This window comes from Taurulus bubalis, assembly GCF_910589615.1.
Source record: "Taurulus bubalis genome assembly, chromosome: 2".
NCBI lineage: Eukaryota > Metazoa > Chordata > Actinopteri > Perciformes > Cottidae > Taurulus > Taurulus bubalis.
In genome coordinates, this window is record NC_136590.1 from 37,327,046 (window position 1) to 37,344,551 (window position 17,506).

General features: G+C 43.6%; 1 protein-coding gene across 1 annotated transcript; it reads right to left on the reverse strand.

The window, feature by feature from the left end:
- Positions 1-2,796: 2,796 nt before the first annotated feature.
- On the reverse strand, positions 2,797-16,168 carry brwd3 (bromodomain and WD repeat domain containing 3; the record flags this gene model as incomplete). The annotated part of the gene is made up of 40 exons (XM_079214261.1): positions 15,960-16,168; positions 15,730-15,788; positions 15,596-15,625; positions 15,355-15,414; positions 14,138-14,288; positions 13,907-14,002; positions 13,624-13,784; positions 13,082-13,303; positions 12,860-12,960; positions 12,659-12,729; positions 12,329-12,429; positions 12,180-12,220; positions 11,993-12,097; positions 11,747-11,897; positions 11,519-11,653; positions 11,309-11,437; positions 10,837-11,062; positions 10,580-10,720; positions 10,150-10,327; positions 9,940-10,033; positions 9,560-9,736; positions 9,369-9,442; positions 9,081-9,282; positions 8,872-8,982; positions 8,683-8,790; positions 7,608-7,732; positions 7,435-7,517; positions 6,803-6,914; positions 6,616-6,677; positions 6,076-6,231; positions 5,852-5,972; positions 5,616-5,741; positions 5,440-5,515; positions 5,275-5,325; positions 5,019-5,162; positions 4,755-4,907; positions 4,499-4,668; positions 4,209-4,297; positions 3,900-4,034; positions 2,797-3,800 (listed from the first exon to the last, which is right to left on the reverse strand). The coding sequence occupies exons 1-40, from the start codon at positions 15,991-15,993 to the stop codon at positions 2,797-2,799; spliced, it is 5,565 nt and encodes a 1,854-aa protein (XP_079070387.1). The 5' UTR covers positions 15,994-16,168.
- Positions 16,169-17,506: the final 1,338 nt, after the last annotated feature.

The window sequence follows — 17,506 nt, forward strand, 5'->3', positions numbered from 1 at the left end:
CTTTTAGTTCCTGAATGCATTAAATAGAAGACTATACATGCTATTTGGGTATTCCACTGCTGGTACCTAATTATCTGAAAAACGCCAGCATCACTTGTCGGTTGCTTCATTTATGCTCACATACAGACCATGTAATCCCAATCTACATCCTAATGATGCGATTATTGGAACTAATCCCAATGAAATAGAAAACGCACATGTCACCTACCCTCATATATACACCATAGTCCTCTTTTTTTTAAATCAACATTTGTCCTCCATACCAGTATATGTATATATATATATATATATATATATATATATATATATATATATATATATATATATATATATATACACATACAGATACAGACATACATACACACACACACACACATACACATACATGGCACATTGCTTTGCCCCCTCACTTTAAAGTGGCCTTGGCCTCTTCATGCATTCATCCAATTTAATTCCTGTGATGCTCCAGCATCTCTGCAGTTTCTAGGTGTGGCAGAGCAAGGTGCGTCACAGCTCAACCTTGTTTGTTCCTCATCTGACTCACCGCAGCTCTCAGCGCATTAATGCAGTTGCAAATGGTACAGTGAGGTTTATTGTTTATGACCATACGGTCATAAAACGAGTGCTGGTGAACAGCTCTTGAAGCTTCAGGAATCAAGGAATCGTTTAAGAACGAGACTTACGAACATCGAGACAAAAGACCAAAACCAACTAATTCATTTTAAGATCTATTTTATTTTTTATTAAAAAAGGAAACACATACAATCAAATCATTGCGTATAAAAGACAGTCACGTAATCTTAATCCATCTACAGTAGAATGCTACTGTTGTATCCCTCATCAACTAATATGATGCATCGAGGCGAGACTAAAAGCCATCTACTTTATGAAAATAAGATTCCAAAATATGAATCATAGTCTTCTCACACCCAACCAGAATAATTTCAAGCCTTCAGTCAATGCTGTTGCTCGGAGCACCCAAGATGCTGATTTGTGTGTTTTTATATCTCAGAGCACCTGACGCTGACCGAACTCTTCAGCTACCCCACCCCCACCCAAAAAAAGAAAAAAGAAAAAACAGAACCGCCTCTTCAGCCTCTCTCTGGTGTCAGCGACGTACAGAGGTAGCGTGATGAGGAGGCGCGTTCGGGTTAGAGCACCCAGTGTTGACTATTTGTGAGTCAGCTTTCCTGGTTTCTCCTGACTGGACGCCATCTCAAATGATCTACCAGCCAACGACCACACGAGCTTCGAAGTAAACATTATTGGCGCGACAATGAGAATCACATTTTCTGCAATTCTACAAGAGACACACCCTCTTTATAAAACTAGTCAGAAAAAAAATACACACCAGGATTTTGATTGTAGCATGAACAAAAGCAGTAATCTGTGCAGATGATCGACCTGAAGCTAAAAACAGCCATCCGTCCATAGATGGTTAGAAAGGTCAAAAGAAATCGCTAAGATTACCAATCAGATGAGTCCTTTTGCATCATACACAAGTTGACAGATTTAGTTATATCCTGTTTTACTTGTACAAACTAATATAAAATAAAAGACTGAATGTGTGCTGGCACAGTTTAAACATTCTTACACAAAAAAAGAAAAAAAAAAAAATCACTTCTCTTTCTACACTATCTTTATTACTCAGCTGCCACGTGGAGAAGATAAATGTGCAAATATTTCCTCTTCATCCATCACTATAAACGTAAAAAAAATAGTTAAAGTAACCTTAGTATAATGCAATGGAAAAATAAATATTTCTGTGAAAGAGTACACCAGGGACACCTTGCGTTTGCACATGCTGGGTGGAGAAAGTGTGATGGAAGCAACCATTTATGGGTGCAGGTCTGATCCACCAGGGACTACACAACAGTAGAAATACAAACAGGATGCAGTGGCTTTTTTACCCCAGAAAACACTTTTACCCTTAAAAAGAAAAAAAAAGCCCAATTTTGACTAAATCACTGAATCGAAGAGCCGAAAAACAGTCAACATCACGGCGAGGGAAGCAGGGAGACACATCTAACACACAGGCCAAGGTCAAGTTGTGTGACAAGGGCGGTGGGATCTGGGGTTTTACTGTGGTACTGTATTCTACTGACTTTTTATACTTATTGCAAGTATTGCTCGTGTCCAAACCGTTCTTGACTGGCGCCACAGATATAAACTAGATCTGAACGATGTCAGCTCTGACAACTAAGGCTTGTGGTTGTGAGGAAAGTACCAAAGAAGTGGACATCAGTGACATGTCGCGTGGTGATCGTGACTGAACTAGTGACCGCTAGCATGGAGAGTTTTGTTACTGTTTTGTTAATTACTCCACACAAAAAACAGAGAAATAAAACATGAGCACCGTTTTTTTGGCATCTCCGTATCTTTCTTTGGTGTCCAGAGGTGAGAAAGGTCGCGGGAGGGACGAGAAGAGGAGACAGAGGGGGTATAGTGTTTAGTACGAGACATTAAACTCACAGGAGGAGGAAGAGGTGCAGTGCCACTTCTTAAAAGCTCCTCCAGCGAGCAGTAAGGCCGAGGTGAGTTAGTCCAGTTGGAGATTATCCGTGTTGAACAGTGGCTCTGTCGACCAGGGAAGGAAACCCCGTGGCAACACATCATGAGCACCATCAGTTTGAGAGTCATAAGCCGTGTCGGATCAAACAAAAAAAAAAAAAGAAAAAAAAAAAATCATATATATATTTTATATACACTTGTACAAAAAGAAAGAACAAAAATCCCTGAAGTGTTAAGCATGTTAAACAGTTTTTTAAAATTGAGGTTTGAAAAAGGGGCGTCGTGTCAGTGTCCCCAGCCCATGAGGTGGCTGACACGGGCTTTCTCAGTCATGCGGCGTACCCGTCCTGAGCGGGACATGCCCAGGTTGAGGGGGTCCTCCTTCGACCCATGGCCATCGTCCTCCGACTCGTCTCTGTACAGAACTGTCCTGCGGCCCTGGTTGCGCGTGTTGACCCGCCGAGACTTGCAATTGCCTCTCAGACGGCCGGCAGCTGCTGTCGCCGCGGCAGCTCCAGTCTGCACCCCATCAGTGTTGTCCTCATCGTCAGGTTCCTCTTCCTCAGGTTCCTCCTCCTCGGGCTCCTCCTCCTCATCTTCCTCCTCCTCCTCCTCCTCCTCCTCCTCCTTCACCTCCCCCTCCTCCATTTCCACCTCCCCCTCCCCCTCCCCCTCGTCCTCCTCCTCCTCCTCCACCAGCGCCGCCTCCGCCTCCTCCTCTTCCTCCTCCTCCTCATCATCCTCTTCCAGCTCTCCCTCCTCCTCATTATGTTTTACATCTACTGGTGGCTCCTCCTCCTCCTCGTCCTCCTCCTCCTCCTCCTGTTGCTGCTGCTCGTCGTCCTCGTCATCTTCTTCTTCTTCTTCTTCTTCTTCCTCCTCCTCCTCCTCTTCCTCCACCGGCAGCGTCACTCGTGCTCTTTTAGGCCTCTGTGCCGCGTCCTCTCCTCCTTTGTGTCTCCTTTTCCCTGAGGCCGCCACCTTACCCTTAGCTGAGTGGCATACTGACAGGCAGGGCGCTTTGCTGTAGTCGTGATCTCCCCCTTCCACGTACTTCTCCATCTCGGACTCAGAGCTGTTATCGCTGTCCGAAGATGACGAGGAAGAGGACGACGATGAGGTGGAGGATGATTCCGATGAGGAGCTGTTGGATCCGGACACCACCTCCCTTTCATCCTCCTTCTCATCCTCCTCGTCATCCTCCTTCTCATCCTCCTCGTCAGACGACGGCGCCTCTCGCCCGCGGCGCTGTCTGGAGCCGTTACTTAGATGCAGGTTACGCTGGCGCCCTGATGCAACACAAGAGGACGATGGTTCAGTTCGGCACGTCAACTTTAAACTCAGATAGAAATGAAAGACGTTGGTACAGAAAGTATTGCATGTCGTACTTGACTTCTTCACTGGCGTCGCTTGGCTGCGGGTCACCCGATGCGGCCCTTGCTTTCGGCTCTCGCTGCTCATCCCTGAACTTGGGGAAGAAGGCTGGATGTCTTCCTCCTCTGCTACACTGCTGCTTTGCTGAGCTACAGCGACAACAGACAGCTATTTAGTCAGAATGTGTGAGCACAACAGTAAATAATATCATGTATAAATATTTTTTACTACCCCAACACTGCGAACAACAACAATCAACAGAAAGATCCTGCACATCACCGGCACCTTAAAAATACCATTAAGCCACAGTAGTGCAGTTTTACCCTGATGTGATCTCCGAGAACGATTCTTCGTTGAGGACTGGGATTTTTTTGGCTTCAACACCTTCCCTGACTTGTGCTTCCCTTTAGGGCTGGACATATGGAAAGAAGAGGCAACATTTAAAAAATAATTAACTTAACTAGCTTAAATGTAAGGCTTTGAAACAGATTTTTAGATCCAGTCTAGGGCTTTCTAAATCGGACTGGTAAGTGTAAAACAGGCCTTGAGTTTAAAGCAGATAATTTGTTAATGAGGAGTTTCAAGTGACGGGTTTGTCAATGAGGCTCAGCACCTGGGGGATGGACTATCAGGCGGGGAGTTGCCACCGTTGTGCATTCTGTTTCTGTAACTGAGTCTCTGAAGAGTCCGCCGTTCATTCTGAATGGCCGACTTGTGGTCGGAGATGATGGAGATGATGTTTTTTTCAAAGAAGGCCGACAAGCTGAGGGTCATAGTGTAGATCTAGACATAAAACACAAAGGTCATGAGTGAATATACGAGATTACCACTTTGTCAGACTTTACGCAGATATAGTGATGCTACTTCACCTGTGATTTCTTGTTTGGCGTGTATGCTTTGGAGTTGCTGAAAATGAGGCGCATGTCTTTGGCAAACTCCATCGGGCTTTCATAATTCTCTGCTAACAGCGTTTCTGACACTGTAGCCAGATCCATGGGAGTGTCGATGATGTTTCTATAGTCCTGCACAAAACAAGGTGGAGTAGAAACGTTAATGAGGTTAATTGTAGTTTGACTGCATTTGATTACACACCCTCGGCACGCATTGCTCATGTTGTTTCAAAGTTGTTTTACCGGATACTCAAAGAGGTCCACCGCCTGCCTGAACGGCTCGGAATCTGGCGAGACCATCATTCGGCGCACCAGCTCTTTGCATTGACCGTGCCAGAAATTCACATCCAAAACCAGACCACGCTTCTTGGAATTTGGGTCGGCTCCCTGGCAGAGAGAATTAATTAAATGAACTAAGACTGGAGCTACTGCACAGGATTTAAGTCTGTGGTGTTCTCAGATGGATTGTTGTGGGACACCGGACTCTGGTCCCTCTTACCCAATTTCCTGTAGACGTGCCCGGGGTGTCAGATTCCACATCCAACTCAGCCTGCAGAGAAACGCATACAAAATTAAACAATTATTTACAGCCAAAACAGTAATCTTATGAAAAAAAAATAGTTACGATAATGTCAAAAACAACAACAAACAACTCAATTCTCACCTCAGCTTCTCCTCCACTGCTGACCTCAGACTTCAGTTTGTGATACAGGTCCAAGATGTCTGTGCAGCTCTGGTCGCTGAAGGAGACAGAGGGCTCAGGCATCAGACACATGTGTCGGAGTATTCACTAATGTTACCCCAGAATCATTGAGGTCGCTATTACATGAACGGTCTTACCCGATGTAGTGCAGGAGAACATCAGTCACCACCTTGGCCGATGCTACAATGGGGCTTTGGGGTTCGTTGAAGGTGCGGGCGTTGTGCTCGATGTAGCGCACCTCCCACATTAATGCAGAGATCCGCCTGCAGCAGAGGAGAATATCCGCACTTCAAGCTTAAATGTCGACACACTGGCATCCGGATTTTAAATTTATGGCGAAGATAGAATGTGTGCGTTTATGTGCGCTTCTCACCGGTAGAAGCGGTTCTCCAGTCGTTTGCGGACGGTGCCGATGTCAGTGAGATAAGACACCGCAGTACAGTACAGAGGGTAGTCCCGCAGATTCACTGGTGACGCGAATGCCTTTGCTACATCTGTGGGCAAACGGGAACGAGATCAAACATGGCCGACGCGTACGAGATCAAACTTTTCCCGCAACAAAACAAACAAACAGTCGTCGGCCCTTTGGTGGCGTACCCAGTGTAAGAAGCTGATCGATGCCATGGATGATTCTCTCACAGTCTTCATCTCGTGTGTGAGCGCCCCATTCTCCCTCCTGAGGCGAGTAGAGCAGAGCCATGAGCTCCTCCTCGGCCACATCCACGCCATCACCTACCTGTTCAGGCAACGCGGCTGATGGAGCCACAAAACGTGTCAGAAAATGAAAAGTATTTAGTTAACTGAAACTAGAATTACAGATAATCAACAGCCACACAATCCTAATGAAATACTTGTATTCTCTTCAAAGGTCTTCTAAATCCCCGATTCACAACCATGCTGTGGCCATAATGCACCATATGATTTGAGTTAACTTCCAAATCAGTTAATGAGAAGAAATGTATCATAATTAAATTAATTATTTATTGTCCAATTTGAATGGAAATGATATATTATACAGTATGTATAGTCATTTTCAGTTTGTATGTGTAGGTGAAATCTTTTGAAATTGTGTCTGTAATCTAACAAAGCATCACAATAAAAACTGCATCGGTTAATAACATTAATAATGCCACCGACCTTCGTCAGGAATAGGCTCCATGTCCCAGGGACTCATTTTCTCCCGCTCTCCATTATCCCACCTGATGAAACAAAAACATCAGTTAAAAATGAAATCACACTGTATGCAAAATTACAGTGGCTTATTGGATTGAACTGTAATGAAATGTGACATCGGGTCACAAACACTACAGAAATACACACGCACTTTACTGCATAGCACTGAAACAGGCTGTCTGGGTACTCTGGCTGCAGAGGCTCCTGGTCCTCCACGGAGCCGAACCACCAGGCGTCATCAATGATGCTGCGGAACCTCATTCCTGAAGAGACCAAAGCGAAGACAGGATCAAACAAAAGAGAAGGACGGTACACTATTGACAACAATGAACGTGCTCTTGATCTGTGTTTAAACTGTGTGTACTGAAAGAATGTGGTCTCTGGCTGGTATTGATACATCAGACCCATCTCCGACATTTTATTTAAAGAATCACTTTTGCCATCATACAGAAGCTTTAGAGCCCCACAGGCTAGATTGATCATGTTAAACGACTGTTTTGTTCCTCTGTCTTTCAAACTAATAAATCAGAGTTTGGGTCCTACGTGGGCCTCAGTGTACCTGGGTTGAACACTAAAAGGAGCGATTGAATTGACTACACTGTGTCCTCTTTTCGTGACGCCTGATGTGTTAAATGTTTGCAGTATGGTTTTGTTGTTTGGTTAAATGTTGTGTCTTGTATTCATGTAGAACGGTGTACATCGGAAAATATCCTGATAATAAGTAAGTAATAAGTCACATCAAAAATCATGAGTGGTAAAACACATCACTTCAAAAACACTCACCTGGCTGCCAGTTGTGCTCTTTAGCCTCGTTGTAAAACTGCTGCAGTACCAGAAAATCTATGACATCAGGCATGTCATGGTACCTTTAGAGTGTGGGAATGAAAAATGAAATGAAATGCACATGCTTCAACAATTATTCTCTGGTACCGTTTATACTGCATGTGAATGCTTACTTTAATGAGAAAGACTCATTGGTCATCTTCCCTGAGACTGGGTCCAAGAAAGCCAGTTTTAGGCAGCAGAGGGTGGGAGGTCCCACTTCATATTTAATTCCAACCACCTTCACGGATTCCTGGTCCTGAAGGGGGCAGAAGAAAATACACAAACGATAAGACGAATGGGACTGTTGAATACCATGCTATGTTAGTCATGCTAGCAGCTCTATGAGGCTGTTCACAGGGTTGCTTTGAGCTGAATGCTAACAATGACAACGCTATCATGCTGATTTTTAGCAGGTCAAATGTGTACCATTTTCACCACCTTAGCTAATTGGCAATAACCACAGCAGGGTAATGGGAATGTCATTGGTTTTACATTTGCTCATGAAATAAAGTACTGGTCATACTGAAACTATGGATGGTGGCGCTAAATGAAAAGTCACAGGATCACCAAAGTTATTACAGTTCTTACTGAGGGATACATGAACGTCTGTACCAAATGTAATGGCAATCAATCCAACAATCCAAACATTTTACTTAAAGCCACATGCCAACCTCAAAGTGGCACTAGAGGAAAAGTCAGGGGTTCATCAATCGTCATTATGATTCATCCTCTGAGCGCCATGGATATCTTAATCCCATGGTAATCCATCTAATAGTTGTGGTTGAGTTATTTCAGTCTGTGGTGGACTGACTGATCAATAGAGCCATTCATGGGGGAAAACAACTGATGCGGCATTTCTTTTACACGCTGCCATATTGAGACAAATTACTTGTTGGAATATGTTGTGTGAAGGAAAAAAAAAGACTGCTGTATAGAAATGTTTACTAGTCTTTACTAATACAGAGGTGAACTATGCGGTTCAGCTGTGAACAATGGTGAAAGTACAACTGAGAGGATTGTGGAGGAAAGAATCTCAGCTCTGACAATTTCTGAACCTGGCACTTACACTGGAAGGTAAGGCCCGACCATAAGATTACCACTTTCAGAAAATTGCCCGCTGTTAACAAACTTTTTTTAACAGCTTGTCTAATTGAGCTTGTAAGGGCCTCTACACAACACTGCCTATTAAATAAAACTGAGCCTCACCCTGAGGTCGAGTCTGTTCCACGGCTGTTTCTGAGGGTTGATGCTGTAGGCCTTGGCCCTGCGCACGGCCCGGACGTAGGCCTGGTGGCCCTGTTTGAAGTAGATGAGCTGGAGGACAGGAGAATCATGATCAAAATACAAGTAATACAATTTATTTTTTAGATTTGATACGAGAGTGATACTCCTTACCTCATCTCCCATTTGTGGAACAAAAGGAGAGCGGTGTGGGACGGTCTCCATTACCCATGACGGTGGAAGCCACTCCTCCGCATCAAGTCCAGCCAGAGAGGATGTGGGTTTCTAGGTATGTGCAATTAGAACAAAATGTTCAAGTCCAGAATTTCTCCTGTACTGTGTGGTGAAGACATTCACTTTAAGTAAAGGAGCTGCTTGCATACCTGTTTGGTCTCCTTAGGCTTCTTCCTCTTCTCATTGTCCCTCCTCTTGGCCTCCTTTGCCTTGCCATCACCTTCTTCCTCCTCCTCCTCCTCAGAGCTGCTGTAACCTTTGGGCTGTGCAGGCCTCCTGGTGGGTCTCTTCGGTGGCTGGAGGTTGATCCCAGCGTCGGCAGTCCAATCAGAATATTCGCTGGAGGAGTTGCTGAGAACGAAAGCGTGGGGCGGGGGAGATGTTAGTCGGGTGATTGTAACTACATCTGAAAACACTGCTCAGCTAAAGAGATTTACCTGGAGCTGCTCTCGCTCTGCCACTGAGCTTCATTATCAGATGAGGCTGCGCTTTGCTCCGCCTGCGCTGCTGCCTGCCAACAAAAAGACAGAAAGCACCTTCACTATTACGAATGATAGTTCAGACAACAGACATCGCTCCACAATACCATGTTCCATTTGGAAATGTAGAGCAGAAAAGCGCAACGTACATTTCCATCACTCTCCGAGTCTAACTGGCTGTCAGAGTTACGTCGGTTGCTGGAATTTCGACTCCTGCTCCCAGCACGGCGGACTTGAGCTGAGCGAGTCTGATAGGCGTGGCGCTGCTGCTGCTGCTTCTTCTTGGTCGGCCGCAGGGAGCGCAGGCGCGAAGTCAGAAGATCGCTCTACAAAGTGCGGAAGAATGAATTGGCATGTATATGTGTGTGTGTGTGTATATATATATATATATATATATATATATATATATATATATACACACGCATATACATATACATACACACACACATATATACACACACATACATACACACACATACCCTTTTTTTGTTTTACTTCCAGAAACCACTGTGAAGTGAACGTAGCATACCTTGGGTGTGCACGCTACCGGTTTCTTCCTCCTCTCTGCGTTGTATAGAGAACATTCCATTTCGCCTTTGGCTCGTCTGCACTGCTCCACAACTCTGACAAAAAAATAATAACTTCCATCGTAAAATGAACACACACAAAAAACACGTATTTGTTTAAAAGTCGAATAGACTCTCTGCAATGTCCTTCCATCTAAATTTCTCTGCCTCACCTGGATATGCCACGTGGCACTTCATTGACCATCACTCTGTGGCTCCAGGCCAGCAGGTCCCTCTCAGTGGCCACTTGACTAGGCAGGGCATTCTGCTGCATCTGCCACATCCCGCCCTGCCCACTTCTGTGTGTTTCAGCAGCCTCAGAGGAGGCCTCCAACTCTGCTTCATCACCCGCTAAAAATAAGAAGACATTTGCTTAATATGACGATACCTTACTTGGCAAATATGCCATTTTGGCAATAGAAGTAAACAACACCAGAAAGAATCTGGTATCCACACATTGCTCATATTCAGGATTTACAATACATTTTAGACTTTTTAAATGGCATAATTTAAGTCACACCGAGCACACTAGACAAACCAAGAACATATCATAAAACCTAAAATCCCTGTAAACAACTTTGCACAATGTAAAGTTGAACACACCCTCTGCGTCTGGAGCCGGCTCCTCGACAATCTCACGCTCGTCCTGCTCATTCTGCAACTGTCTGATAAGGTCGTCCAACAGGCTTTCTCTGTTTTCTGCTGTTTGCTGGCCAAGCACCTGCTCAACCAACTCTCCATCACCTAAGCAGCAAAAAGGCAGATCTTGGGTCAAACTGTCAGTTATACTTACAATACATATTATACAATTACTATACAAACATTCTGAGTGGTACGAGTAATGAATGAGCAGGTTTTACTGTTAGCCATGTATCCTAGCTGGGGTACCAGCTGATCCTCCTTGCAGTTCTCTCTTCCTGGCACCAGGCGCTGGTAGTGAGGAGGGTGAGGATTTCCATCAATATCCACCAGGAAGGGTGGAGGCATGAGGTGTGGGGCTTGCTGCGTCTGCTCGTCCAGCACATAGTTATTAGCGTCACGAATGAGAGGCCGGTAGTCCGTGTGGAAGAACATCTGGTCAGGAATCTGGAGGGAATGAAGAGGACGTTAGTTTTGATGAGGGGGGGAAAACACTGGCTTGTTTCTTCCTCTGCAAGGCAGACCAGGATAGAGGAAGTTATAAGAGAGCTTCTTTATAGTTATTAGTAGATCAGATCCTCGTTGACACTCAGATGTTATGATTAAAGAGTAGTATGTGTAACCTCAAATCCACTACGATGTCCAACTGATTTTTTAACAGGATATATGTTTTTAACCGTTCCGTGTCATTACCTTCTCGTATGGTCGGCTGCAGCCGAACCCAAAGATGAGCAAATGGCCGTGAGAGTCAGTGCAGGTAAAATGCTGCCCATCAGCGGAGAACTTGCAGTCAAAAATAGCGCCGTGGCCTTGCCCTTCAATCTGGAAGCAAACATTTCAGTATGAACTTGATGATAGCGTCGACAGAACACTACTGATGGGTGATCTTTGTTGATAAATTACCATGTTGAAGAAGTTGCGGATCTTGGCTCCTTTGGTCAGGTCCCACATATAAATGTTGCCATCATGGCCGGCAGACAGCATGATGCGGGAGTCAAATGGGTGAGCCTCCAGCACAAACACCTCGTCATCGTGACCCTTAAACAGAGGGAGCATTGTGCGACCGGTTGGTCATAAAACAGCAGTTTTGGTAATTTTTGCACAGCAGAAAAAACAGCTTCAGCCACTCACAGATAAAACATGCAGCAGCTGTCCAGAGGTTGTGCTCCACACTTTGAGCAGGTAGTTAGACACCGCCGTGATGACGGTGATGTCTGCACGGTCCCAGGCCACCATGGTCACCACCAGCTTGGTTTTATCATCCCCATTGGCGACAGTAGTTCTGGAGGAAAACATCCCATCAAGCATTAAACACTAAGCGATTCACAGAGACGGATGAGGCAAAATCAAACTCCGTAATGTTGTTTCCTCTCTTACCCAGGCAGCCTGGCAGCAATGTCTAAAGTGACGCTCTTCCACTCTTGTTGCTGGTATTGCCAGATCCTAGCTGTGCCGTCGCGACTGCCGCTCACAAACCTTAGACTGGACACATACACACGGTCAGAGGCTCGAAAACCACACAGAAAAAACGTTTGAAGTCGATGATCTCAGCAAGCACACTCACCTGTCACTGTTATTGCTAAACTGGACAACGACAACTTTATCCTGAAACAGGAAGAGAAGACATGCATTCAATTTACGGACAGATACCATTTCAATGAAGGTGAAAAGAGTGGAACTAGAATGGTGCAGCTACTGTGTTTAGTTTCTTACCGTGTGTGCATCCATTTCAGAGACCTTCACAGGAGTTTCACCACCAAGGTAGTAGACTCTGATCAAATGGTCAGTGCCACCGGTGGCCATGAACATACCCCCTATTAACAGTAAAGAAATAATTAAGGAAAGGATGTGGCAAGAACATATTCAGTCTACAACAATAGCCTTATATCAATAAGAACTACTTATATGTTCGGTTGTGAAAACAAACTATCAAAACAGTTCCCATTTTGCCAACACAAAATCATTTAACAAAAGAACCCAAAATGATTAAAATACACACTACTTCATCACTCAAAAGGTTTAACAGCAGACAGGGGAACTTACCACTGCTAAAGGAGGAAGTGGAGACCTGTACTCCCGGACGCGACCGCTCAACAAACTTGACTGGTTGATCCCTGAGAAAAGAGGATAAAAACACAACAGCTGTAGTTATTTACATTGAAATGAACAACTGCAAGAGCTAGAAATGGTAGATCTAAAAAATGTAAATTAAAAAGGTTTTAAATGATGATTTAAAACACTTACTGGAATTTCATGCTGAGCGAGTGCCACTTCCAGAAACACACCATGCCGTCTGCACCGGTGGAGGCCAGGTACTGCGTTGTCCCTTTGACAGCAGGACAAAACTAAAAAAGGGTCAGAAAGTTAGTGTCGGTTAGTCAAAGGCAAGGAGCTTTCTAATGTGAAAACAATATGGTTTAATCCCGGATTTGTTTGCGTTATTGCAATAAAATGCACCCGTCTCACCTGCATGGATGTGATGGAGGCCCCGTGAGCCTGCAGAACAGTGATTGGGGCACAGGTACGCAGGCACCATACCCTGATGGCTTTGTCGCAGCTTGCTGAGGCAATGAGGGTGTTCTCGTGGTTGACGGCCATATCACAGATCTCCGCTGAGTGGCCGCGGAGTGTTGACAGGAGACGGCCGTCATCCGTGGCCCAGATTTTCACCAGGCAGTCATCAGAACCCTAAATCACATAGGACATTGGGGACAAATAAACAAGACTGTTTCATTGGGATCTACTTGCAGGCCTATTGGGAGTTATGGTGCGCATCATCTTTATAACTGAGGGACTAGTGAAACTAGTTTATATCTGACAAAAAATACACTGCATACTATTCCAATGGTATTTGTGTATTCTTTCAATGGGAGCTCCAGGAAACATCATACATTCGAAACCCTGCCAATAGTTTGATAAAGAGTGACTTAGCAGGGAAACACAACTAGTGAAAACCTACAAATAGACTTTTGTTGCAATGATCGTCTGAAGCAGAAATCATCACTCACCGTAAATATCCTACGGCCAGTGCGGTCAAAGGCTACACAGTAGACTGAAGAAAGGTGGCCGAGGATACGTTTGTGTATCTTCATATGTTGGTAGGAGGAAGACGGCAGGACCTGGCTGAAACGAGCAGTGCCTGTGGCCTGGCGAGCACCCAAGACGGACACTTGATAAGAAAACAGATGGCAATGATTAGTGGGAGCAACCGACTGCTAAAGCAGATTTAAAGTAATAGGTCTATGGGCTTTGGGACCTCTTAATGGGTAGAATAAAAAAAGTTTCACACACCAACACTGGATTCTCCATTGATGACTGGAGGTTCTGGTGGGCGTCCGCGGTGGAGTGCAGCAACAGCTGAGCCACTGCATACTTTGTGGCTACAACCTAAATTACACAAGTAATGAATTAAAAAGCATATTGTTGAAAGTGAATGATCACTAATTTAGATGCAGATCTAGCACCAACAAACCACACAAAAACAACTTAAGTAACTATGGTGGATGGGAGGGAAATGCTCACTTTTGGTTGTCCGAAGCAAGGACTGTTTCCCCAGGCCCAGAAGTGTTTGGACTCCAGGAACACTAGGTGGGATCTCCTTCTCTATAAGCGGGCCGATACGCTGACAAACACGGAGCAGATAGTCTGCAGGAATGTGCTGGTTCAAGATCACCTGCAGGAGTCACAGACTGCAATTAATAACAATAATAATAATAACAGACAGTGCTTTTTTTTTTTACAGTCGGCAGCACAATTACTTAAACTGACCAATTTGACAATTTGTGACCATGATGTGTATAGATTGGAATATTTTAGACATCAGCAGACATGTACTTCTACACCAAAATATCAGCAATGAGCCTTTATTGTACAATATGTCGGCGAGACCGATTCATCCGTTTAGCTCTACTTAAAACTCACATTAATTTCCCTTAATGCAAATGTAAATTGTGTCCATGACAGCTAAACATCATTTAACTACATTTAATGCAATATGTAGACTCCCTTGGTCTTAAACACAACGTTATTCTTGTTGATATCCCTATTAAAGATTTCATAACGTATCACACTGGAACACAGCATCCTCAAAAACACAAATTAAACAAGACACGACAGCGAGACGCCGTTTAGACTTTCTTCAATTCAAGTTAATCATACTATAAGCGGACATGTTTATATGCAAAACAAAGTTTCGGAAATCAAATGACGCAAATCAAAAAGGTGTGTCGTAACACACATCTATCAACTTCCTCAAAATGACCTCACTTATTGTATTCTCTTCCTGCTTATACGTGCTCATAGTTGTCGCATGGTTTTGTAATGCAGCTAGTTGAAAAACATTGAAGGAGGAGGGAGGGAAAGAAGCAGGAGGTGCAGAGAAGCTCACAGCGAATCACAAGCGTCTCTTACGAATATTACAACTGTGATTTCATTGGCTCCGACGGATGACCGACAGCTCTCTGGATCTGGCTCAGCCAATCACTACCTTCCCTCGTCTCTATTCCCCTCCTACTAGCCCACACAATACCAAAGCCTATATATAGTTATTTACCAACGGGCCTGCACTAATATAAATGTTTAAATGTGTTCAAAAAAACATAAACACATAACATCCGCGTCTCTTCTGGGCGGTTAATTTAATTACAAATATTGACATTACTTAAGAGATAATTGTCGATAAACGTAAAGGCTATGCGCTTCATTTGATTATAAGGTTAATTACGACAATTCCCACTCACCCAGTCTTGGAAGGTCCGTGTGTATTTCTTCCCGTCCCAACTCCATCGTTGAGGGACCAACTAAAGTTAAAAGACAAGCAGTTAGAGATTAAACTGCCCGTACGTTCACGGCTCGGCAACACGCTCCTTTATCCGACACCAGCAAAAAAAATTGTAAAAAGTTGCCAGAAAAGCGGACATATATGCAGCAGTACGGAAACCACCCATGTCAATAAATAGAGAAACGTCCAGCTGAACCTACCTCATACTCCTCCAGCTCCTCAATCAGAACCTAACAACAGAGACACAGCTAGCGTTAGCAGCGAGCAATAGCTACTTCTACAAGGGTCATTCTTTTCCAACGATTTAAGTCAACGTCTTAATGTGTGTCGTTACCTGCGATGCCTTCTTACAGGGTCCGGACTGTAGAAACCTGGCGATGAGGTAATACAGTTCTGAAAAGAAACAGAAGTGCGTTAGCTTGATTAGCTACTGAGCCGAGCTAACGCTAACGTTAGCTAACTCCGGGTTGCACTCGGTCACTTAGCGCGTTAGCAGGCGCACAACTGCAAACTGTGAGGATGCAAACTGTTTCGTCGCGGCCCAAAGGGACGCACAGCACTCACCAGCTTCGGTTCGTGAACACCGTTCTCCTGCCATCGCTTGATGAGACGGACGACATGAAGACGAACTGGTGTTTTAGCTCGCTCGTTAGCCGCCGGCTAGCTAACAGTAGCTAGGTGTGTGTAGCTAAAACAGGCTGGTGAATGGCCTCCTCCTTTCTCGAGTTGTTCCCTGATCACCTGGTGCTTTGTGTTAGCGCCCTCCAGTGAAACTGGGCGATATTGTTTTTTTGTTTTTGTTTTTTTTAATCGAAAATTAATAAATGCTAAGATGCTCAAATTCACATGTGTCTGTCCAACAATTTAGTAAGAAAAAAAAAGTAACAATTTATTTATTTATCGGCCAGACTTTAAATTTCCCTGCTTTATAGTTTTCAAATTCAAGTGAGGTGAAATAGGTTTTACTTATTTATAAGAAACATTTTGAAGATATTTATTGTCCATGGGAGGAAAACACACTTGGGTTTATAATTAAAGTTTACGAAATGTTCCTGTCAAATATATATGCACGGTATAATATAAAGTTAGCTCTTATTTGATTACATATTTGGGTACACAGATAGTTCACAAAAATGTATTCTGCTGACCATTTTCTATTACACGAAATCGGCATCCCGGTTTGATAATGGGGCTGTAATTAGACACCGTCACTGAGCATCTAAGTTTAATTTGGGAAGAGGCCTCTTTGACCTTAATGGTACCAAAGCAAAGGTACAGGGTATATTCTAAAGTGGTGAATCAGAATTTTCCAAACTTACCAACATGAGAGCTGCAACATTTCCAGTAGTTTTATTTCAGAGAGTGGATTTTTATTGTTATGAATGGGGAATTATGGATCTTCTAGATTAGATACAATTGCCTTTCTAATAAAATGGTATAGTTCACTCATGATTCTAATAAAACAAAATGTTTTGCCCATTGTCAAAGTGGAAGTTTCAGATGTAGTTTTGACAAAACAGATTTATAACAGAAACCATGCTTATTATTAGCTATACTTGAAAATTACAAAACAAATGAGTCATGCTGATGTATTTAAATGGTACAGAACAACTAAAAACAATTGAATGAACAACTGTTGTACAGGGTTTTTTTTTCACAGGCAATAATTTTCTGAAATTAAAACAGATGGAAATCTTGAGAACACGTATGAGTCTCAAAAAAGAAAAGAAAAGAGAAGTCACTATGAAAAACTGAAGGTAAATGTCCCATTATTCATGCTATTTTTTTCTGACACTCAAAGAAAGAACTGAGAAAAGGTTAATCGTATAACCTATTTTTTTTACCACTGTGGCCCACAAAAGAAGTACATGACCGATGTCCATCACCACCTGGCATTTGAAAGAAAGGCAGCGGAGAACAGTTACCTGACTCAAAGTTGGCCTCTCATCACAGATATTTTGTGATTAAAGGTCTCAGGCTCATTAACTTGTTGAGTTCAAGAACACTTTTAAGCTAAGACGTAACTCATTGCGTATTTTAATGCTGAAAGGTTGATAGATCTTTTGATCTTAAAGGCTCATCGCTGAGCCTATGGAAACAGTTGTGTAGTG